General features: G+C 43.1%; 1 protein-coding gene across 1 annotated transcript; it reads left to right on the forward strand.

The window, feature by feature from the left end:
- The first annotated feature begins 559 nt into the window (after nucleotides 1-559).
- On the forward strand, nucleotides 560-13780 carry TBX19 (T-box transcription factor 19). The gene is made up of 8 exons (XM_050914393.1): nucleotides 560-771; nucleotides 6570-6834; nucleotides 8722-8856; nucleotides 9652-9713; nucleotides 10823-10884; nucleotides 11546-11734; nucleotides 12610-12742; nucleotides 13546-13780. Exons 1-8 carry the CDS (start codon nucleotides 575-577, stop codon nucleotides 13778-13780), a joined length of 1278 nt encoding a protein of 425 aa, XP_050770350.1. The 5' UTR covers nucleotides 560-574.
- The last annotated feature ends 11678 nt before the right edge of the window (nucleotides 13781-25458 follow it).

Below are 25458 nucleotides of genomic sequence, written 5' to 3' on the forward strand. Positions count from 1 at the left end.
AGAAGGGTCGCTTACTATTACATTTTGATTTAGGAGCATAGAGGAACAACATTAATGCGTTTATTCAACATGCCTGGTGAAAATACTTTAAGACTACCTTCTCTGTGTAACTATCTTGACTGTTACCAGCTCCTTCAGTTAGAGTCTGCATCAGTGTGAACGCAATTGCCATGCATTGTTTCAGTCTGGAAATGAAACAATTTTCATTAATGGAAACCTGTTTCTCAAGCAGAACAATTAGACCCACTTCAGGTTGAAAAAAGATAAAAGCATGCTAATTTGGATGGAGGACTCTTCTTTCAAGGCAGCCAATTGAGTCATCAGCCTGCCACCCACCTGACCGTCTGACAGGTAATTAGGAGATAGTCCTCTTTTTGTGTGGAGTGTGTGCGTAAACCTCCACACGCTGGTGTCACTGCCCATTGGGACTTCCAGAGGAAAGCGCTAGTCAGTGGCAAAAGAGTGAGGAGAGCACGTTTGTCAGACGGCGCCCAATGAACTGACTTGTTTTTTGATTTAGCTCATTATTTTTGTCTTTTAACAGCTACCTGAAGTTTCTGGCAGTAAAGCCGTCATGGCAGACCTGGGCTGCAAAAAACCCAGCGACTGCACTGTCTCCAGGCTACTCAGCGTAGTGGAGAGCGAACTCCGGGCTGGGAGAGACAAAGGCGACCCCACTGAGAAACAGCTCCAAGTTGTCTTAGAGGATGCGACGCTCTGGCAGAGATTCAGGGAAGTCACTAATGAGATGATCGTGACCAAGAACGGCAGGTGAGTGATCTGCTCAGCACTGTGGGCTAAGTGTAGATGACAGCCAGGGGGGTTAAGTGGTATAATAATAAACTGTGTGTGCAGACTCGAAAGAACTGCAATAAGCACATAACAGTTTTATCCCTGCAGCCTCGCAGTCCCATAAAACCAGCGTATGAACAGAATGGGGTGTCCCTCCTCCTTTTTGGTCACTGCTAAACCGTTCTTGCCACTCTTTATTCCTGCTTGTGAAACATGCTGGAGAAATATATTGACTGACTTAAGGTTGCACAAAAAGGGAACTTTTGCAAGGGAATAGATGGTACCTCTCAAAACCTTTTGAATGACTTCTTGTACTAATAATCATCAGCTTTTATTAGCAAGTCTTTACCTGTAGACCTCAAATTACTGTACAGAAGCAGATTGGTGTTGTTATCCCCAGCTGCAGTTCCTGTCTCTCTGGCCTTGGGTATTAACAGCTTGTACAAGCAGTCTGTACTAGAACAGGGTACAATAAAACTGTGCCCTATGTGGCGTGTAGGTACAGTCCGGATTGCGTGGTCCCACAGTGGTATTGCTCCATAGTTGTTGCTGGTGCCCTTAGAAACAAGTGCAGAATATTGGTTAACACACACAGTTTAAGAAAGACAAAATGTGTGATGTAAATCGATCACGTATCTTACTGTTTGGGGAACACAGAAAGGCATAGGAAAAGAGTGCAAAACTGGTAAGAAGGATACTAATTCTGAATCAAACACTGGCTTGAAGGAGGCTCTGCTCTGAACTGGGCTGACAGCAGAGTCCAGCCCACAACAGACAGGCAGCTACTAGAATAAGGTTCACCGGTACAGTGGTACTAAGGTTTTTATTTAATGTACCCTCACCACCCCTCTGTTGGCCCCCAGCCTTCTCCCCCCGCCCCCCGCAACATGCACCTGTTCCTTTTGCAAGACCTCTCAGGAGATCTGCATAGGGAGAGAGGAATTAAGAGATGGAGAGAAAGATTTACTCATGTGGTGTGACTTTTATTAATTTTGCAGACTTTGATTTAGCAGAATTTGTGGATGATATTACTGTTGACTGCAGCTTGACAAGGGATATAGGTGAAACCAGTTAAAAGGAAAAATCTACTCTGTTGGCTCAGCAAGGTTACTCTGTTGAGAGAACAGCTACCTTCCCAAAATGTCAGCTCTTGGTGTAACACTGCCTATTGTCATTCTGATTCCTCCTAATAACCTATAGGGATAGAAATCTTCTGCTGAGGTTCTCTTTACACCGAGAAGCTGCTTTTGCCTGATTTAAATTGCTTTAAAAACTGCTGTTAGGCTACAGCAAACTTCTGAGTGGACTTTCACTTAGTGTACGGTAGCTTAAACTGACTCCTGAGCAGTGTAAGTGACCAAAAATGAGGTAAGATAGGTTTGCCTCAAATTAATTAAATTGGTACAAAGAATCACACCTTACCAACAGGGTTTTTTCAGTTTGCTTCCTCTCAGCTAATGTAACTCATGATTGCATGGTGATATCAGTTCTCTCTAAAATGTCTAGGTGAGTGCATAGATAAAATCTTTTGATGATGATGATAGGGGAATCTTTCGTTATTTGAATTTGCCTGGTTACTTTTTATTTCATTGTGTAAGCTGCCTTATTTTTCTTTACTCTAACTTACACACTCCTTATCATCTTGATCCTGTTTTTCCTAAAGCCAGTGACAGCTCTAATAATGTCAGTGGGGACAGGAATAGGTTCTTTATGATCAAATTACAGCAATCTCAAAATAAAAAATTATAAAATTATGTCACACTGTCAACTGCATAAATCCTTTTAACAAAGTTACTGTAGCATCAGGGACTATGAAAAAGGATCTCTTGCATTTCTGAAAGTATCTTCCATAACAAACACATCAGTGCACCAAAAAAAGGAAATACAGACAGTGGCCTGCAGCAAAGCTCTCTGAACAACTCCATGCTATTCAAAAGGAGACAAACTCGAGACAGTTTCCTATGAGTGCTGAGTTTTTTTCAGGTTCAGGATTCTTCAGTGATTGTCTCCAGAGGGATTCTCAATAGAAAAAATATTGATCTAATTCTGCTGCTGCTTAAATCAGTAGAACTAACTCAGTCATTCTTGCTGAAGGGTATATGAACGCTTTTGAAAACCGTGTTCTACAGTTAACGAGAAGAGCCAGTCTGAACTTCTGCGTGTGAAAACTAAGACAGTTTGTGTGGACACATTGTTAGCAAAATTCAGAAATTAAACCGAAACCTGATACAGGAGCATCCCAGAGAATGAAAGGCTGATTGATTAGTGATCCTCAAGTGTCAAATTCTAGCATGCACAATTCTATCTGCTGTGGTTGAGTCATCTCTAATTGGTACCAAGGGTCCCAAAATGTCATAATTAGATGAACCAACTTCAATGTTAATACATAGATATGTGTCCGTTGCTGTATCTTACTTCATTATAATAATCACCTGCTATAGCAGTATGCCTAGGTACACAGGGAAGACAGATATATTCTGAACAGGATAGACATCAGTGAAATTAAACCACATGCTATATCACAAAATACATCCCAATGGGTGCAGTTGATATGGTGGGAATCAGTCTCCTATTTTACTCAGATTTATTGTATTCAATTGGCATTTCAATATCAAACACTCTGTTTTCTGATTGAGCAGGTTGTATCTCTCAGTGTTTATACCAGTATCCTGAGACTTTGCAATCCACATTATTGCCTGAAGGCAGGAAGGTGCCACTGTTCCTCTCTGCATATAGGGAGAATCCACAGAGGATCAATGCAGGCAAATGTGAGTGGGGGGAAAGAAGCCCTTTCCAGGCTTAAATGCTAAAGCAACTTTACTGGTTACTACACATTCAAGTTTGATATCCAACATCTTCCCACTCAAATTCTGTACTGTGGAGTAACTGTAGCCGTTAGAGCAGATCTGCTCTAAATAAATTGAAGATGCTGAGGTGCTCAGCTATTGCAGTAATGGAGGTCACGTGTATACGTACCTGATCACTGAAGCAAACATTCTGACTGAAACAAATTTGGAGAAATCATCATTTGCCATGGTAAAAGACAGACAAATGTGATTTTAACAGTAAAGCCACTTAATCAGAACAAGTGAGGTGGTAAGTTTTCTATCGTTAGAATCTGTACAGTCAAGACATGCTGGTCCAAGTGAGGCGGGGATTAACTGTGTGTGAAGCAGGTTAATGCAGGAAAGTGCTATAATCTCTGTGATACAGGAGGTTAGAGTTGATGATGACTGTATTCTCTTCTGGCACTAGTCTTAGGTCTTTTGGGGATAAACTCAAGCCTCTCAAGTAGAAAGGCAGAGAAGTCTGCATTGTGGGCAGAGAAATTAACAATCTGTATGTAACACAAATAGTTCTGAGAAATCTAGTGAAATTAAATTTTCATGTGGATGAATTTTCCCCTCCACTTCAATTTCAGCTAAATATCTAAGTGTGTTACTTTGAAGACTGACTGTAGGGAGTCTGGGGGGTGCAGGGAGCAATGCTTCCATACTTTTTATCACATTCCAGTTTGATAGCTGGTGCATCCTGGTCAGAAAGACACATTAAATGTAGCATATAAATCCTTGGCTAAGCTTCTATTTAGTTAGAAAGATCACGGTTCAATATATCTTTCTCAATGTTGCACTGGCCCTACATCACCAAGTATTTATATTAGACGAAAAACCTCAAATTTCTCAAATCCTGTCTTTTCCTGTCAGCACAAGGTGCTGAATGTATACAGCGAGAACTATATAAAGGTGTCCAGAAAGGTCGGTGGTGAGTGGGATGTCATAGGAGATTGTTAGCAATCTGCAATTGGGTGTCCCTGGAGAGTATGGCTGCAGGGGCAGAGACTTTTGGTGTCCCTTGAGAGAGCATCGAGTTTCAGTTCCCTTCTTGTGTATTTTGGATGTCTTGCACTGCTACCTAACTAAGCCTAGAGAGCTACCTTACCTTAGCCTCATGGGCACAGACCTCAGGAAATTGCTGTGGTTTCTTGGTGTAACAGTCTCTCTGTACACGTAGAGAAAAGGAGCTTGAAGATTCATTGGCCTGTGCATAAAAATGTGGCATGGCAAAATAGCAGTTGCCAGGAGAGGTCAGTACAGAGGTGTCTGGGGCAGGGAGGCCTCTTACTCCTACAAGAAGAATGTAGGAGGTGATACTTAACAGCTAGAATAATCCTCCACAGTGATGATGTGTATTCCTTGACAAGCTAAGAAACTTAATGAATAGGATACCTTTGTTGGGAGACTCCTCTCTTCTGCTGACCACAAATTTTTCCCAGTTCCTGAAACTGTTGGAGCCCTACTAACTCTATTGCCGCAGACTTTCAAGCACTGAGATGCCAATTCAAAGTTGTGTGGTATGGATCACAAGCACTGGGACAGACCAAAAACTGCTGAAATTCTAGCTGTGAGCTGCTGCAAATCTCCTTTACGAAAGAAAAAATAATAATTAAAAGATTGAGATTGAGAAAAGGTGGCATTGGACCTTTAAGTACAAAAGGAGCATTTTCCCAAAACTAAACAAAGGCAGGACTTCGTTTTAAATGCACAAGATGGTGGGAAGGCTGGATGATAGATGTTTAGAGCTTAGTAAAGGACAACATTGCATCTAAGGTGGAACTAAAAGCAGAAGAACCTGATCAAGCTGATGAGGTCAGGGAATATGGAAGGATGGGACCAAATTACTGGAAGAACTGCCAAATGCAAGGTCTAATGGCAAGGATTTTAACCAGAGTTCTCAAACTGGGGATTTATGTAATGGTAGTGGGACAGTCTGTGAATACTTGCACTTAAGAAAGGGAGAAAACACTTTTCAGCTAACTACAGACTTTTTAATATATCCCTGTAATAAGAATTCAGGATGTATTTTGAAGGAGAGAGTAATGAAATATGTGGAAGACAATGGAAAATGAGATAAAAAAGCATTTTATTAAATTTAAGTCATGCCAGACTAACCTGACACAACCCTGATAACGTAAAGAAGTATTTTTAGACAAGGAAAATGTAGCAGACTTATGAGGGCATTTAGAATAGCGCTACCTGGAAACCATTACTCAAGTGGGAGATGTTGGGGATTAACACAGAACCACAGGAAATGACAGAGAAGTGACTGACTTTGCTCACAAAGATTATAGAATATGACTGTCCCTTCAAAGGAAGGGAGAAAAACCTTTTGTATAGAGTAGCGTGGTTAATAAATCTAACTGGAGTCTGATAAGTACCTGGCTGGGATTATGTCCTGATTGCTGGAGATCGCAGGATGATTTCAGAAGATATATCCAGAGTCAGACAAAGTGGGACTTGGCCACTGGACAGAGTACAGGAGCATGTGTCGGGGGAATCTAAGCATCAAAGAAGTGCACTTTATAATAGGATTCTGCAGTTAATGCAGTGAATCTGTGGTCCAACTCCACCTTCTCAGCCATTTTTCAGCTCTGTTCCATCCTGTTCATGCCTTCTTGTTCCACACCTAGGGATGTATTTAGCATGTCCAGATCCCATGGACTCTGCTGATGCTATACACAGTTCATTATGTTCATAACTCTTGGCATGATCAAGACCTTAGTGCCCTGCTTTAGAGACAACATGTTTTTTTCCAAATGATTGAAATAAAATAAAAATAAAATGAAGGATTAACCTTTAAGAGACTTCTTCAGCTAGAAGGAGGGAGGGAGGATGTTTTTTACATTGACCTAATCTGTGAGCATCTAGTCACAAACATACTGAGGAGAGTCTTTCAAAACCAGTTTCCAGTGGTGTCTCCCTTTTTTGTTTTCTGGCCAGGCGGATGTTCCCTGTTTTGAAGATCAGCGTGTCAGGCTTGGACCCAAACGCCATGTATTCCTTCCTGTTGGACTTCGCCCCGACTGATGGCCACCGCTGGAAATACGTCAATGGAGAATGGGTGCCGGCTGGGAAACCAGAGCCGCCAAACCACAGCTGCGTCTACATCCACCCAGACTCTCCCAACTTTGGGGCCCATTGGATGAAAGCTGCCATTTCCTTCAGCAAAGTCAAACTTACCAACAAGCTCAATGGGAGTGGGCAGGTATGGCCTGATGTTTCCCCATACACCTCTTGGCTTCAATTGCAAGCACCTACCAATCAAGAAATATCAAGGGTGCATTTATGTAATTATAGAGGCCCTTACAGGCCTCTTCACCCACAGATGCCAATTATTCTCTGGAGGCCAAATGTAAACAGGAATAAACAGGCCTTAATTGGCGCTTTCAGATTTTAATGGACTTCTTGATGTTAAGAGAGACAGAGTGCTGTGGTTTACTTAATCATCAGGGGGCTTTTCAGAGTTGGTCTTGTGTGCTGGGGATTTTTACATAGGACTTCAGAGAAGGGGGAAAAAATGGTCACGGGTATTAGGTTTTTGTTGTGTTCCCCCATGTTGTTTGGTGTAAGTGGAATGTTGGCAGGAGTCAGATAGCAGAATAAAAGGCTGCTCCTAAATGAAATAATTACTATGTCTGCTTCTGCATCATGATAATTATCAATATTCTATTGAATCAGCTTTGGCCTTTGGAAAGAAACCACATGTACCAGAAATAAGTGACTTTCTCTTTGAACCCCTTAAAAATGCAAACAGGAAAATTAGTTTTGTTTTGTATTTTATTTTTGATGATGCATCTAAAGGTAAAATGTTGCACAAGGCCTTTTGTTTGCTTGTTTGTTTTGTACAAAACTCCTACATTGGATGATACTTGTCAGCCCAGAATCAATTTCTTTCATGTAAATACTATATGTTCTCTATCTGTTATTTCCATTAGGTTTGTGAGGTACCTCCATAAGCCTAGTACCCTAATTAGGTAGGAAATTATCTCAATTTTTACAGACTGGAGAACAGAAAGATGACCTGACTTTTCCTAAGTCACACGTGGAATCAGCACACAAGATTTATTGTGGAGCATAGAACAGGATCTGAATTTGCAAATTCTTGTCCTGCATCCAGGACCTCAGAAAAATCAAAGGCCTCAGAAAAGTATGCACAGGGGTAACAAAGCTACAGGAAACCAACTTGGAGGGTCAAAGAGACCCTGGGGAAAAAACAGGGGAACACAATCTGTATATATGGTGGAGAGGAAAAAAGTAGAAAGCAGGGGAGAAAAAGCCATATGAGAAACAGAGCCCAAACAAAAGTTGCTAAATAGAAGTCACTAAATAACAAACGACTGAAGCTCCCCTTGTTTTCTTTTGAAATCTTGACAACAGTGTTAAGGTAAGCCATGTCCCCACTCTGTGCTTCAGTTTCCCCTTCTGTGGTGTTATTAGAAAGTAATAGCTGACTAGGAGTGCTTTATGCTAACAGCTGCATTCTTCCATGTGTATATATATGCATGCACACAGCACTTTCCAAAGTACAGATTTTTTTTAAAAATACCTTTTTCTTGCAGTAGAGAGAATTAAGCAATACAATAGACTTCCTGAGGAAGGTGTATTGTGGAATTAACGCTATTCACAGCTTTTAATGCCAGGTTAGAGACATTTGCCAAGACTTGTTTAGATGCACTTCATCTTGCCCAGAAAGATGACTAGACGACTGCCTCGGCTCCCTCCTGGCCCTGATTTCTGTGATGGTGATTTTGAGTCTTTCAGATAGCAGAAGCAGGACAGGGATTGCCCCTTAACTGTTTCAACAGCCTCTAGTGCACTGGAAGCCAAATGGTTTGAAGGCCGTAACTGCTAACACAAATATTCACTAATGCTGCTGTATCAAAAGCTTTAAATCCAAGTCCAGTGAAGTCTCATTCTGTTCAGCCCTGTGGTTCATCAGAAGGGAGGAAGGCACGTCCCCTTCTGCTCTCAGTAATCACTGACTGGGGAGGTTTAGCAGTGACATCTGGTCTGTTACAGAGCCAGAGAGAAAGAGCAGCTGTGGGATACCAGAGTGGCATTGGGGTCTGTCTCTCTGTTTTGTTTTCTGCAGATAATGTTGAACTCCCTGCATAAATATGAGCCCCAGGTACATATAGTTCGCGTAGGAGGCCCCCACCGGATGGTGATGAACTGCTCCTTCCCTGAGACGCAGTTCATAGCTGTGACTGCCTATCAAAATGAAGAGGTAGGCGGATGCCACACTGTGCTCTTGGTCACCATTGATGAGATATATTAAAAGCTTATTAACTACAAGATCAGCATGGACAGACTGGTCCTTTTCTTGTTTCCCCACCGCTCCCATGCAGTCTAATCTCTGTCTTCTCTCTGCAGTAGAACATTGTCTAATCTAGTGTCTGGCTGCAGTACTAAGCCAGATTTAGCTTAATATCCTGCCACGGCTATTCCAGACTGGTCCATCTGTCCTGGCATTCCAATTTCTTACTGGAAGAAAACCCTACAGTCAGGTCCAATATCTTTCCCCAGCAATGACAGATAGTTATAATGATAATCATCTCTCTCACCGCTCCTTATAATACATACAATTGCAGAACAGTGCAATGTGCCATGGGAAAATTTCTTCCCAACCTCAAAACTGTAATTGAGGGATGCTTTGGATTGTGACAATTGCGAACTCATGTGCCACATCCCTTAGCTAGTGTTGCTGCAGATTTGATTAATACTTGGTAGGAATTTAGTGTTTAAACTCTCTTGAAAGGGTCCGCCATCCCACAGGATTTGCCAGACTGGACCATGCCATTAGGCTGCCCCGACTGGTGTTCTGCCTGTGGCACTGATCAGTACACAGCACTCTGCAACGAGCAAAGCTCTCTCCTAACCAGCCCTGGAAAACATCATGTGTGGGGATATATTTTGTTAGGCTAACCAAGGCAGTTCCACTTAGATTACTCTGGAAGATGTTTTGTCAAGTTTGTATTCCAAGTTGCCTTCACTAACATGCCTTGTTTTCTGTAAACTCAAGATAACAGCTCTCAAAATCAAGTATAATCCCTTTGCCAAAGCCTTCCTGGATGCGAAAGAAAGGTGAGTTCATCTTTTTTTGCTCCAGTAGCATTTTGCTGCTGATACAGTTAAAACTGTGGCATCGCAATGTGAAAGATAAATTATATAACTTAATCTTGTTTCTGCTGTCTTAAAGCCAGAGTCACTCCACTGATATTAGTGGGGAGGCTCTCTATATAATTATTACAATAGGGTCTGAAGTGGGTGAATATCCTCTTGGGGATCCTAGGACTTAGCACTGTCTACACAGGAAGCCTGAAATGAGATGGTGTGAACTTCCCCAGTAATGTTATACGCTGCGTATGTTCACTACATTGTACTTGCACTCCAATGAATCCCATAATTTAATAGCTCAGGGAGAATAAAAGTTAACTGCAGATGTTGAAAAGCATAACTAAAGTGAAATTGCACTGTAACTGTAACATAACTACACTGCTATTATTAAATCTGTGTGATAATGTATGATGTGTTTATTAAAAGTAACCTGTAGGTGCTACTCTGTAAGATCTTAGAGATGCTTCCATTGGAAATAAATTATGGTTTATCTTTCAAGGTTTTACTTGCATCATCCATGCTAATGCAGTGGGGCATCCAAATGGCGCATGCCAGTCCATAAATGCTAATAAATTTTGTTTGGACCTGGTATGTCTTCTGATACGTGAAGTGTCCCATGTGCCTGCAGGAGAATCTGTATTTCTTTCCATTCCTCTCACCACTTAAGAAGCTGCTCTGTCTCAGCATCAGGGTTTCCAGCCGCAGAGGAGGAATGCTGCCTTTGGCTTGCCTGGCTGAGCAGGAGGCAGAGCTCTGCCTTGGTCTGGGCAGGAGGCCAGGCTGAGGCTGTTGATGCAAGCAGGAACAGTGCTCACAGGTAGATTTAGAATTCCAGGTTCAGCCCCCAAGTTTGGCAAAAACTTAGGAACATTTTTATGTATGCCATGAAACATAAATTCCTGTTTTCTTTATGGCAGACTGCAGAAAAGTCTACTGCTGCCTAGCAAGTGGTTAAAGATGGATTTTCCTCCTTTTTAACTTACTTTTCCATTTTTTTTTAGTGAATAGTTCTGTTTTTAACTTTCTTTTGTAATTTCTCAATGAGAAGTTTTACCACTAAGTATTTTGCTTTTCAGAAACCATCCCAGGGATGCTCCAGAAACAGTCTCTGAAGGTCAACATATGACATATTCCCACTGTAAGGTTTTTATTCATGTCAGCTGGAAGTTTTGTGTGCTATGATAGGTGCTGGGAACATGGGACTTGCTTAACTGGATCATACCAGTCATTCACAGAGTCCTGAATTGTGTTCATAGAAAGGGACAGTTTAAAAAAAAAGATTGAAGAAACCTCACAGTAGGAAATAAAGCGACAGTTTCTGCAGAGGGATCATTTTTCTTATGATCCAGTTTTTCAATATTAAAAGGAATCTAGAATCAAGATGATGTATGACATTTTTAGGGCTTTCTCCCCCTTTTTTTTTTTATTTGTAACTGTGAATGTTTTTGTCACCTATAAAATTACCTTTCATTGGTGAACAGGTGAAAAAAAATGGGGGGAGCAGAGGTTGTGCTTCTTTTAATGATAGTCTGTTTTTCTTTCATTTGTTCTTTGATGTTTGTGACATTTTCTGTTAGTTGTTTTCAGGGCTGGTGGTTTTGGGGGGTTTTGGGGGTTGGTGGTTTTTTGGGTTTTTTTGTTTGGTTTTTTTTAATTGTCAGTTGTTCCATAAACCAGTGTCTTGGAATCTGCTTAGTATTTCTGAGGCACAGCTGATTCTGCAAGAGGCTGGTTACTTTCTTTATTGTATTGCAGTGTTTTAGTGCAATAATAGTTTTCTTCTCTCTTTCCCCTCAAAGTGGGTGGCTGGTTGATTTCCAATGCAGATACGATGTGTGCATCAGGAAGCTCTAATTATCAGTACACTGGACCTTTGCCTCTGCCAGCTCCACACACTCCCCACAGCTGTGAGCGATACTCAGCACTGCGAGGGCATCGGGCTGCTCCGTACCCACCTTCCTACATGCAGACAAATCATTCACCTACAGGTACAACTGTAATGCTGCTTTGCTTCAAGGGAACAGACACTCTCTGCCTGCCTGACCCTTGCTTTAGGTTAGCATAAGCATTAAAACAAGCAAGAGCTGAGGCTAGGAAAGAGCATGATGAGTCTCTGCAACAATCTGCCCTGAGCCCTGCATGCACGGAGTATGTTTAAGGCAGCAAAACAAGAGGTACAAAGAGCTGGGTGCACTGTCACTGTTAATTATAAATGAGGGTGAGTGATCTTGCTTAAAGTACAGCTCCCAATTATACAAAAAGAGCATTGCAAGCCTTCTTTCAATGTCATGCCATGAAGCAGTTGCGCTCTCAAGTCGAAGCAGCCCTTAGGAACATGGTAGGAGCTGAACTGAGATGAGGGCGTTTTGGTATTGCCAGAATGTCTTTTGAGTCCCTTTCACTCTCTAGATCGGGGTGCAGAGTTCCAGAAATTGATTGTACTTTGATCAGAGGAAATTGGCCAGAAACAAGAGTAAGGATAAAGTAATCTGCTTGCTAACTATAATTTAGCAAGGCATCCTGTTTAACAGAAACATTTAAGCTCAAGTCATAAGGAAATCTGTATCGAAACATTGTCAGTCATATGGCAATTATCCTTAATGAAAAGACTATTAGTCAGACTTGCAAAAATGCATATCATATGTCTATCATGCTGTACCTTCTCATATATCATACCTGGAATTACAATGGCACCTTGCAACTCTCTTAATAAACACATGAATTTTGTCCTTTTACCCATAGTTAGGAATCTCATGATCAGATTGCTTCCTCAGGCCTACCCATGTTCTGTTGCCTTAAGACAATATCTCTGCAATAGTCACTGAGGATTTGTTTATTGCTTTTTTCCCCCCCTCCCTCAAAGTTAATTTGTTGGAGAGTTCCAGCAATAACCTTCAGGTATTCTCAGGACATGACAGCTGGACTTTGCCATCCTCTCCACATGCTAATTTGCTCTCAGTGCCACACACGAAGGGAGCTGCCAGCCCTGCACCCAGGTAAGGTTATGGGAAAACTGCTGATATTAGGAGCAGTGAGGCTTGTAGGACTGCCCTGGTGATTCACACTTTGTTCCAAGCTTTAATTGGCCTTCAGGATTTGAAACATATCCTAAGCGCCCAACTTGAGATTCCTGGACAGATCTTTCTGACAAGCTAATTATCTCCTGCTCTGAAATCAATGGGAGCTTCGTTTTTCCCCAGCACTGCTTAAAACCAGGATCTTGGAACAGCCACAGAGAACTCTGGTATCTACAATCTGTGAGCGTTTTAAAGCCAAATTATTTTTCTCTGTATATTCCTCACTATTCCCCTGCATGAAATGAGGATCCTATTCCCATGCAGGGATGTAACAATCTCATTCATGTTCTATTATAAAAATATTGTTAATAGGGTAGTAAGCAGTTCTCGGAATGGCTGGAATTTAGACCTAGAGAGTCAATTAATTATCAAGTATTTACCCTTCTTTTCCCAAAATAAATGCACAAATTTCTTCTCTAATTTAGGTGCCAGGAAAATCAGCTGCAATTCTTTAAAATTCATAAGCATTCACGAAAAAGACCTTTAAATCTTGAAACCTCACATGTATTTGTACATTTCTCTCCATGCCTCTCTCCGAGGTCACCGGGTCTGATGGTTGCTGGTGGTTTTTCACTTAAGATTTGCAAAGCTGATCTAGTTCAGTAACTCGATTCAGATAGCTGCCTTTTAGCAGATAATGCACTTGACTTTACTGTGGTAGGTCTTGTGCAGGGGAAAATGCTTTGAAATAAGTCATTCAATTTGTACTGCCTTTTTTCCAGCCACTACCCTTGCCTGTGGACAGTGAGCAACAGCGCTGTAAATGTTGCCAACCCAGGAAGCGAGGTCAACAGCAGCCCTTCAAGCATGTTTCTAAGGGGTAATGTCCCCTTATCCACTGCATCATCAGTCCAAATCCCTCTGCAGGGAATGGTGTCTGGCAGCATGGAAACGCAAGGGGAAACTGCTCTAGCCAGACTAGCCGACTCTGCGTGGACATCCTCACACTCCTTTTAATGGACAGGCAGCTCACGAGGGAAGCTCAGCCAAACAAGACTGACACAAATGGCAAATGATCCCCTAGAATTGCAGCTCAGAGCAGGGATGTATATGCAGAAAACTGACTTCATCAAACGTCACTTTCCATAATGTACCTCTTGTGTGCCAGCGAAGTCAAAATGCATAATGCAAAGGCAGGAAATGCTATGGGAACCAGCTTATTACTGCAACCTTTACGCGTCATTCAGGATGATGTCCAGAAAGAATCTTTATCGTTAGTTTTGCTTCTATATCACATAAAAAATGGTCAGAGACATGGGACTGAGTGAAGCAGACATGGCAGCTGGATATTCACATGTCATTTTAAAAGTCCTTTGTGTAACTAATGGCCGAGTCCAGGGGAAATTGTAAGCAAGTTCGCAACTGGCAATTTGAAGGGACAGCACTGCTTTAAAGACTTTCTGAATCTGTCACATGAAGGTTTTCACAATACCTGAAACTAAACCCTTCAGGGGATGAAATTAGTCCAACACTGTAATGCCACCTGCATACAGTATTCTCTGTCCCCTTCCCTTCTCCAGCTCCTGTTTGCTGTTTGTGTACTATAGGGATAATGGACACACTCAAGCTGAGAAAGTGACTGCATTGTAGCAGCAGGATGAAGGGCATCTAGTTTAGCATTTATAGTCTGATGTGACTGTCTTTGAAATGAAAAGTTCCAATGTTTTCTATATGTGCTATTTTCAAAAGGGTGGAGGGAAAAGAATTAAAGAAAAAAGATTCAGCTTGCATTTCCACTTTGCTTCAGGTATAGAGTACAAATAAATTATGAATAAATGGTGTATTATCTCCTCAGTGCCTTTCCAAGGTGTAAACACACACAGTCTTTTTCACCTAACAGCCTCTGAGCAATTTAAAGCAGTTCTGCCAGAAGCAAGTTAACAGGACAGGAATTTTCTATTCCTTGGCCAGTGACTGGCTGTATGCTCTTGGGCATGGTATTTCATGTCTTTGTACCTGTTTCCCGTCTCACCTTTTGTTTGTTTCAGCTTCCTTTTTCAGGCTACAGCTTTTCCTACCCTGTGTGAGTGTATAACATCTAGCATAGTGGAGGCCTGATCCTGTCTGGGATTTCTAACCACTAGTGTGATGCAGATAGTAACAGTCATCCCCCAATCTTCCTTGTCCTCTTGTGTACCTCCTCAGGCAAGCCCTATCAACTTCTCAGAGAAGAGTGCTGCCATTTGATCTCTTGTATGGGTAAAGAAAAAATTGCAAGCTAAATCATGTAGATATGTCTCTGTATAATGAAATGCCCAGCAGCAATTCAGTTCTGTTTACAGTCATGAGCATGGATAGGGGCTGGATAGATAGCCCTCGAAGAGGAAATCCTCAGCACAGGTATAGAAGAGGATTCTCCAAAGCTCCTGCAGCTGTTGTCTCTACAGAGGTGTTTCTGCTTCTGCCAGGTATGGCAACATTCCCTTTGTGAATACTCATTTATTGCATACAGGCTCTGGGAGCAGCATTTTATTTCGGGTAGACATTAGGGGCAGCAGCAAGGAGAACATTTTCATTCAGGCCATCAAATGTGCATCTGTCTGGTGAACTCAGCAAGCTCCTGTTTCTATTACCTCAGCCCTGAACCATCCCCTTAAGGTGCTCTCAGTGTTATGCATTTTCATGACTTTCCCATCTGGCCTTTCAGATTTGCTGCAGGCAAGACAATGTGCCAGGATGCACTCAGTAACACTGTTAGTTTTACTGACTTGTGCTGCTGTCTCCTAAAAGCAAAGTAATGAAGTTGCTTTGGATGTGCATTTTTATTAATAGAGGCATTGGTCAAACAGGAGCTAATAGAGTGCAAAAAGCTCTGTGGCCTGCTATCAGTCTAATCCTTGTCAGTTCTGACTGTAAATCTGCCTTTCCACATTCTGCCAAAAGTTTGGTGATGAGTTTCTCAATATTATGTTTCTCTACCTTGCAGCCAGAAATATAAATAGGTGTTTCTCTCAAAAATAGCTCTGCTTTACAGATGAGGTTTATTAACTAACTTATGCTTCCCTCTTCTGGCTGTTCACCTCCCCACATACACACCACACGCTGAGTCTATATAAGATGGCTATAGATGGTAAAAAAAGGCAAGTGGTGACTTCTCAATGTTCCAGGACTTGCTATGCTTTCTTCATGGTTAACGAGTTGGATAATTTCTTAGTTTTCCCATATACTGCATTACAGTAACAGAAGAGTGATTATAAGGTGTTACACAAACTGCATTTTTATTTCACAAATAAACAGTCTAGGAGAAGATCCAGTTAGCTTTCCTGATAGTCCCATAGGATTGAAAGGATTAAAAAAGGATCAAAATGAACAGGCAATTTTTCTTTCTTATCACTGTAAGAGCAGCGATGACTTGTGTCACAGGAGGCAAAAAGTTCTGAGATCTCAGAAACAAGCTAAGTTTTTGTCATTGCAGACAATCTGATTTAGCCAAAGCCTGAGAAATAACATGGAGGGACAGAAATGCTCCAGGCTTGCTCACCACCTTGACGTTTTGCTACTTTGGTAAAGGCTTTGAGAATTGGTGTCTGGCTTGGACAGACCAGTTCTAAGGAGCAGCGGGAGCACTGGAGGAAGCTTTTGCCACTTGCTCACAAGAAAAGCTGCTGTTTTAACTTTGCAGATCTCCCTTCCCAGCGCAGTGGAGTTCCCCACAGCGCAGTAACAGGCCGGGATGCTGGCTGCACCGTTCTCCCGTGGGAGGCAGATTCCCTTAAACTGTGTATAAACCGTTCGCCTCCTGATAAACCATTATTGTGGATCTGGTTTTGCAACTATAGTGCCCTTGTTCCTCAATAGATTTCTCCTTGCCATTAAAAACCATACAATAATAATTTCTGACTATTTCACTGGTTGCTATAAGCAGTAACTGAAATTGCAGCAAGAGAAGAAAGCAACCCCCCCCCCCCCCAGTTTTTATATGTTTTGACAAAGTCAGTTCTTGATTTTGTGGAAGAGAAATATACCAAGAGACTGGAAGAGCACTTTTGAGGTCTCCAGGGTAAATATACTACCTGGTATTAATGACAGTTCTTATTTTTTAACTTAACTAGATTATGGAGTCTCTTGGCCCCATGAAACACAGTAGGTTTTGTCCCGACTGAGAAGCAATGCTGGGCGCACGGGCTGCAAGGCAGCCCTGCCGTACCTGTAAGGCCTCTCACCCGGACAGCCAGAGGGCAAGGACTTGGGGGCACATCTCCATACAAATCTTCATGTAAATAGATGGAGGAACCATTTGTTTTCAATTTCTGCACGGCTTTAGCACTGTACCCAGCTACTAAATGTGAGGTTGCAAGGTGGTTCGTGTGACCTCATTTAAGTGTATCAAAAAAAAGGGGGGGGGGAGGGGTAGTAAAACAGAAGATCTAAAGGGTAAAAAATAAAACTTGAAGAAAAGCTGTTTTGCCTCCGATGCCACAGTTTCTGCTCCGTGGTCTGCAGCTGTAACAGGGCCCGCAGGGCCGTCTTGCCTTCGGTGTCCCTGCTCCCGGGAGCGGCGCAGGGCAGCCTCGCAAGGCGAGCCGGCCGGGCCGGGAGGGACGCTGCCCTTGGCGGCAGCTGCCCTTTAATCCTTTCTGTGGCCTTCAGCGGCCGCTGAACCGGGGCTTCTCCTCAGCTTTCCCGCGCCCTCCCGGCACCACCCGGCCGTGGCGCGACGACGTTCCTACGGCCGCAGCGCTTCTGCCGCGGGGGCGGCGCCATTTTGGGCGACGTGTCGGCCCGGTGGGGATGGCGGCAGCGGCCCCCTCGGCGGGTACCATGCGCCCTGCCCGGCATTCGGGGCCGGTGGCCGGGTTGCTTCTGTGCAGCGTGGAGCGGTCAGCAGCCCTTCCCTGGGGCAGCAGCGGGCTCCCGTGGGAACACACAAAGCCGCAGCAGTCGCTGAGAGCCCCAGGCCCAGTCTGAGGCAGGTGCCTTTTGTCTCAGGCTTTTCCCTCGGGGTTTATTTTCCTGGAACCGGGGCAGGTGTCCTCCCAGGGAGGCGAGGTGGAGCCTCTGGCTATGCCTGTGGAAGTGCAGAGAAGTTTTTCCCTCAGGGGGTGGCCCACAGCTCCCCAGGTAGCTCCCATTTTAAGCCTGCAAGAAAGGCTGATGCCTGTCCACCCCTGCGTGGCGTGGTGGGTGCGCTCAGCAGCCTGGGTGGCCTCAGACCAAAAAGTCACACCTCCTGTGCTTTGCTCTATGCTTGCTGGGTGTCCTTCAACGACGGGTTGTTCCAGCCCACGCGCCTCACCTCAGGCACCTGTATGTACGCCAACAGAGGGGCTAGATGGCTTCAAATGTTCCCATCTGTGGCTGTGGAGTTTTAAGGGAACGTCCCTTCGCTCCCTGACATGCAGAAAACCAGAGAGCAGATTGGCATCCTGAAGTCCCCAGCACCAGCCCAGATGCTTCTTGGCGAGCCAGCCCTGGGCGCCCATCAACACAGACATCTTGTGCTTCTGTTGCCGATGGAGAACAAGCAGCAGGTAACCTCCTCAGAAGCAACTTTCCCCCTTCACACCCTTGTACAGCCCTGTTCCCCCCGAGTGGGCTGTAACCTGTCCTCCCCAGGAAATCCTGCCTCTGTGCTGGCACTGGACCCCATGTCATTGGTCACCACCCCTGCAGGTCTGCCTGCTTCATCTCTCAGAGCAGACTTGACTGGGGTATTTCTGAGTTCTCAGATCATTAAGAGCTCTCAAAGGGCTTACAAATTTTCAGGTGTTTTGGGGATTGTTCAGTGAGGATGTCCTGCCTGCTGTGGAAATGCTTTAGGATGACTGCCCAGTTTTTCTTAGTATGTACTGATGCAAAGAACACAGGCATTTTGAGAAGGCTGGGTGTTTGACTAGGCACAGGCTAAACCCCCTACTGTGTGGTACAGTTCAGCCAGGTTTGTAGTGAACAGAATAAATGAAAATGCCACAGCCTGGTTCCCAAAACATTTCCTAGGCAAGGGCGCATCTGTTGGTAAAGGCCACTTTTGCCAGCAAAACTCTGCAGTGCCTTCTGTACTCAGCTGGGGCATTGGCTCAGCACCGACTGAGCCAGAAGGGTGCTCCATAGTGAATCTCCAGTATGACCGCTGGGAGGATCTTACTTTCTTGTCCTCTCTGTGACTCACTCTGAACTGGTTTGCTTGCCTCAGTCTGTTATGCTCACACGTATTAGCCATAACACTGAGGGAATTCAGGCAGTCAGCAGTACTGCTGGTGAACCAGCCATCCATCCACCTCTTTTCCTGTCAGAGAGACGGCTCACGAAGGGCACGCTGTATGCCATACTCTTTGTAAGTTCTGGCCTTGATCTTTTGTTTTTCAAGGTGTCTTTTTAAAAATCAGTTCATGTTAGTACATACTATCCTCTAGGAGGACAGTTGTATATTGCAGTTGAGAGATACATTGTTATAATTGTGTTTGTTCATCCTTGCTTTTCTCCTGCTTTTCTCTTGCTTTCCCAGTGCGGGCTCTCCACAGTAGTTTAACAGTCCCATTAAGACACCCTGGACTGAGATCTGGATTTGATTTTTTTGCGTGCCACATTTCTGGAGTATCTACAACTTTGTGTTCAATACAGACATGAACTATTTTTGTAAAATATGGATCATTGTTTGAGTCTGAAATGCCATGCGGTTTGCAGGGTAAGCAGAGGAAATTTGCTTCTGTATTTGGATTCAATCAACCACTGGAGCAATCACAAATTTTCTTAGGAGACAGCAATTTTCCGAGTGCTAGATCAGTTTCCGCAGTCTTAGCTGTTTAAGAAATCTGTGTCACATCTTCTAATTCTGTAAAAAAGACTTGGTAGTGTCCAGAAAACTAGGCCTAGCTGCCAATATTTCCATTTTCTCCTGTTTTTTTGACCTCTTCTGCCATTAAATGTCAATTCTCTGACCCTTTGTTGGCTGGAATTTAGCAAATGCAGAAACAGGGAAAGACCTGCTGATAGTAAAGTTAACAACACTTTAAAACTCAGAAGAATCTGGAATTTTGTGCTATTAGGAAATATTTGTGTCAGTTTAAACTTAACTGCTATGGTTTGTCCACGCTGAGGTGCAACGCTGGGTGCTCAGTTCAGTGCTTAGGTGTAGTTTTGTCCTGAAGCTGGTTCTGGGTTCTTGTCCTCGAGCAGATCCTCTGCACAGCTCATCTGGGTTCTGTGTTTGTTTGCTCTTAAAATGAGCACAATAACAACTGATAATATTTAACCATTTTTATATTTTAGACATACATACTGGTTATACAAGTAAGTAGGTTAAAAATAATCCTTCTAAATATAACACACTGGTGCAAAACCATTGTTTCCACCTAATGGCTGTAGCTATAGTGTGTCACAGTCTGCTAGGCCTACAGCAACAATAAATAACAGTCCTTACCACAGAGATGCTAATGCTTACTATATGGTTTAAAAGTCTCTCATTTAAGATGTTATTGAAACATAAAGTATGAGTGATTTTTATGGTGAGCTGAAGGATACGCTCAATTTTTAAATGAAGAATTGATGGGGAAAGAGTGAACTAGGGGAGGATGTGGATTATCTGGACTGAATGCCTATAGTTTTCATAGACCTTCTGTAGGACTTTGCATAAATGACTTACAGCCTCGCAGGTCAAGTACCTGAGCATCTTTTTTGTCTCAGGGGGCAGTGTTGCATCAGACATCTCAGTTTCTCATCTGAAAACTGGGCATTTTGCCTTTCTCTCAACCTCTGTAATGGGAGATCTGTGGGGTAGGAGTTCCTCTTACTGCACGTACGTACAGCACCGGCACAATGAGGCCTTGTCTTGCTGGGGCCTTTTGGCGTACTCTTACGCATAAAAATTACAGAGCCTTGAGTGTTTGTACGTGTATCACCAGTGGAGGCAGCAGTCAGTAGCACTGTGGTCCTAGCACTCTAAAACCTGTGAGCAGAGTTCTGAATAAGACATTGTTGGTGCTCCCAAAACACAACCTGACTCCTAGAAGAGAGACATCCATTTAAGTAATCTGCAGTGTTGGATGGTGCCACAGAAAATCTTTTAAAATGTTTTAGAAATCTGTTTGCCAGGCTGTACGTTTGCAGTGAAATCGAGGTAAAGCTGTCTTCTGTCTTTCTAGGTTTCTCTGTGAAAAATCAGGAAAGTTCCCATGTAATTCACCTCACCTTTACTTTTGTGACAAACTTGAAACTCAGGCCAGATTTAGACCTGGACCAGGACAGACTTGTGGGCTTTGTGGATTGCACCAGATCTCACTCAGGAGCACCAAACACTGGGAGGACAGGCAGGACTGGAGCCTGTGTCCCCATGTCACTGGGATCTCTGCAGCTGTAGCTGGTGCATCACTCCTAGCAAAGGAGTGAAGAGTTAAAATTCCCCAGGCACAGGGTGCTTGCTGGCTGCTATAGCCTGTACCTCCTGTATTTTATATTCCAGCAGCTAGATTGCTTTTCAGAGAGGATATAGTAAAAACCAAATATAAAAACATAACTTCTGGTGATGAGACATTAACAAGGCACCTCATTTAAACCACAAAAATAGACTGTAACCCTTAGTTTTGTCAGAGCCCTGAGTGCACTAATGAGCCTCAATTGCCCTGACCAGCCTCACCTGGGGCCTCCACCCAAATCCCTGCCCTTGGGCCCAGGAGCCTCATTTAAGCTTAGCCTGAGGGCCCCAGTATTTGTCTGGGCTGTGTTAGGGGAGTGTGTGCTCTGACTCTCTTCCTGAGTTGGTGTTTGGCTTTCTTGGACCTGGCTTCTTGCCTTGCCTGATGTTCACTGGGCTGTTGCTAGGATGTGTTTCCATCACAGCCCTGTTCTGCTTGCTGGGCTCAGCTGCAGTGGGCTTGTGCCCTGCTGATGAGAGCCCTGCTTGCACTGTGGCAGCCCTTCCCTCCCCATCCTTTGGAGTCCAGCTCTGCTTTTGCTGTCCCTGGTGGGTTTGTAGCTGTTTAATTTCTGTCTCCCTTTATGTGATCCCTTCTGGTGAATGAGGAGCTCAAGAAGGCAGTCTTGATGCTGTCCTGACCAGCTTCAAATGTGTGTGGCTTTGTCTCTATTATGGGTACGACACTTGAACCTTCAGAAGGGTGATACTTAAAACGTCCCTGATCGTGGGGTGTTGGCTGAAGGTCAGGCTTGTGTGGTATATGCAGCTGAAACTTTGAAGAGAGAGGGTCATCCCTAGGAAAGAGCTGTTTTACTGTCCAAATCTATACTCTGCTTGCTGAAGAGGGGTTGTTCCTCACTTGCCTGGTGGCATCTGTTGAGTGTCGATGTAGTCTGAGAGGCAGGTCTCCAGGGGAGCACATGAGAAATAGGGATAAACCTATTTAACACCCGTGTTTTGCCTCTGCTTATTTGTCCTGTCTGTTCAGGCTGTGAACTCTTCCGTAACAGGACAGTCTCTCCCTCTGTTTTTTCTTTGGTTCCTTCTTGCTTTTTGGGGAAAACAGTTAGGGCTTTTAGTCACAAATGTAATGATAAAAAACTGCAGTGGCTTAAAAATTGCATTTACTGATAATATCACAAATTAGGTGTGTATGTATGCAAAGAGGTGAGGGTTTTCATGGCCAATATTTATTGTTGCTACTACTATAAAATGCTAGTTTTGTAAAAATCAGAATTTTCTTTTCAGGGAAGGCCCATTTTCATTGATATTTTAAAAATGTTTTGGAGAGATCAAAGTGTTGCTTAAAATGTTCAGAAGGGTGATTGAATGGTAGTATTTCAGCTTAAACTGACTTTCACTTTGAAATTCAGAATTGTTATGGCTTAAAAAAATTAAACAATAAAAACTTATTTTGAGGGTACTGAACTCCTCAAGTTGAGATGTTTACTATAATTTCTCTCCAGATTTATGTCTTGCGCTCTCTCTCAATTTGGAATATGGAGACTTCCAGATCATTCTTTTTGGGCAGGAAATACATAAACATATGCTAGATCTGCTAGAACTGTATGATCTGGTAAGAATAAAGTAGGATTGTACTTCTGAAGAGTGTTATTTTTCCAACTAACTACACACTATAATTATAAAGGACAAAAATCTGTGGATTATAGGGTTTCTAGAACATAATTCTTCCAAAAACTCCTAAGTGGGCAAATTTGAAAGAAAGACTTAAGTGTATATGCACATTTGAAAGTACTTATGCATGAAGCTTACTCTTTCTTCCAGCAAAGTCAGTAAGAACAGTTTAAAAATTATTGCACTAATTCTTCAGCAAGTCATTTCGTATAAAGCCAAAGCACATATTTATGCTTGGTTTGAAAAAAAAAAAAAAAAACAACAACAAACCAACCACCACCAAAAAAAACGAAACAAAAAATCCAAGTCAACAAAACAAAACTTTTTCAAAAGCTCTGCCCTTCTCCTGCTGTTTCTATATGCCATTGCACAACAGTTACGACTTTTTGCTTTTCAGAGGCTGTATCTCTCAATGTCTTTTGCTCTCCTCTATTCACTTGTTGTTCCAGAGGACAGTATACAATACAGAAGGTGCAGGCTGTGTCTTACTTCCAGAGGAGTAAGATGTTATCAGAGCAGAAGTGTGGCAGTTTAACCAAGGGGGAGAGTGAGTGTGAAGCAGGTATAAAATAAGCATATGGGCACATGGTGAGATGAGGTAAGCTGAAGGTAGCTCTCATGCTGAGACAAATGTTCTTGCTGGTGCAAACCATCTTCCCTTGGACAAGCTGACTTTGTACTGGCTGGTGGTGTAGCCCACAGTGCACAGCCTGGATAAAAGCGTGGGCCATCCTTGGCCTTCACTTGCCCACTGTTTGTGTAGGTACTCCTCCCTGAGGCTCATCCCGGTCTGCCAGTGCCAGTGGGGGCACTCATCCAACACCCAGTCAGCCACGGCAGGAGCCTGGGCTGGGCACTGTGCGTACAGTACGTGTGGTGTTCAGGGGGAAATGTGGTGTTTGCTGTACAAACACAGTAAAGTGGGAATCCCTGCACGTGAGCAGGGGCAAGGCTGTACAAGGCACTGCTTTTACTGAAGCTACCCACAGGCTCTAGGGAGCCACATGGTCATAGGGTGGTGGTACTTCTCTCCTAGTTGCCTAAATGCATGGGAGTCAGCTTGCTCATTAATGAAGAAGTTCAGGAGAGTACTCAAGTCTAATGGAATGCTGGTCTTGGACAGGTCCTGCTGTATATGAAGAAACTGTGTAACTTGGCAGACTGAAGTGCTGAGCTGACTCTACTGGGGGATCAGGGAACCAAGTTGTTCTGGGGCAGGCTTTCAGCTACTGTGAAATTCCACTGTGCCAGTGGAATGTGTTTCACTAGCTGAGCATCTTCCTTGCAAACCCTGAAGTCTCCAGACTAACCAGTTTTAGCCCTAGGACAAGCTGTGTGCATGTGTCTGCATGTGTGCCCATGGATAGTCTGTATTTGTAACTCTTCCCATAACAGTAGCTGACAGACAGGAAACTGGCCATCTTTTCTATCTGATGTGTTTGAATGTCCTCTGGTCCTTGCTGTCCCCTGCTATAAAACTTCCTCTCCGCACAAGTAAATACGCAGGCAAGAAATCAATTTCTGTAACATATGTTGGTCAATTGAACCAATTTGCCGTGAAAAGTCAAATGTTCAAAAGGGACACATCACTTTTGATCTATTCTCTCAGCATGCAATAAAATGCTTTGTCCAGATTTATTTGAATCTTTGGTTTGAGTCACCTAGAGCAGATTTTTTTTTTTTTTTTTGACATTGCTTATAGCAAGAAATCTAGTTTCTGGAGCCTTTAAATGTTTTCAATAATTTCTCTATTAGAAGGGTTGATATAAATAGACAATCAACCTTGGAATGTAGGATTGGCAGGGAGCTCCAGGAGCATGCTCTATTCCCCTGCCATTGGAAGGAAAACATCGTTCATTTTATAAAGTGATCAAGATTTCTTGGAATATTAATTGAGGCTTAGAACCCAGTAGCCCAGTGAGAAGGCTGACATTTAGAAAGCTTATTTCCAGCCTAAATTCATTTATGGTTAACTTATAAACATTACTTCTTGGGCTGGCGTTGTCCCTTAGCTGAAATTATTAATTTCCTTTTTTGTTTGTTTGTTTGTTTTTTGTTTGGTTGTGTGGTTTTGGGTTTTTTGTGGTTTGGTTTTTTTTTTTTGAACTGGTGTACTTAGCAGCACTTCATAAATTGACCTTTTAAGACAGTTTTACATTATGCCTCATTTGATCTTGCTTCTGCTGAAAGAGGAGATGCTTGCTTTCTCTCAGCTGCACATTGCTGCTGCTTCCTTTGTCCAGCATGGCCATGCCGCAGCAGCAGAGCGAGCTGTATTGGCTTGTGATCTCATTCACTCAGTGCAAGGGAGACAGTGGGACTGGGGCAAGCAGGAGTGCCATTCTGATGGCAAGCTGCTGTTAGATCAGATTAAACATATTTTGAAACTGCAATCCCAGCCTTAATTTTGCTGGCTAACCAAGCAAAGGTTTGGTTTTATTTCACCCTCCTTTCAGGTATTTGGTTTTCTGTTGCTGTATTCATCCTAGAGCCCTTTTCTGTGCTGACTCAGTTGAAATTCATCCTTCCCAAACTTGGTGAGCAGAGCTGTCTGCAGTATTTCAGAGGCAGTCTTACCAGTGTCTTGTACAGTGCCACAAAAACTGCCCTCTTTCTCCTGGGAATACTTCGACAAATTCATCCTATG

The sequence above is a fragment of the Gymnogyps californianus genome, chromosome 1 (assembly GCF_018139145.2).
Source record: "Gymnogyps californianus isolate 813 chromosome 1, ASM1813914v2, whole genome shotgun sequence".
NCBI classification, from domain to species: Eukaryota; Metazoa; Chordata; class Aves; order Accipitriformes; family Cathartidae; genus Gymnogyps; species Gymnogyps californianus.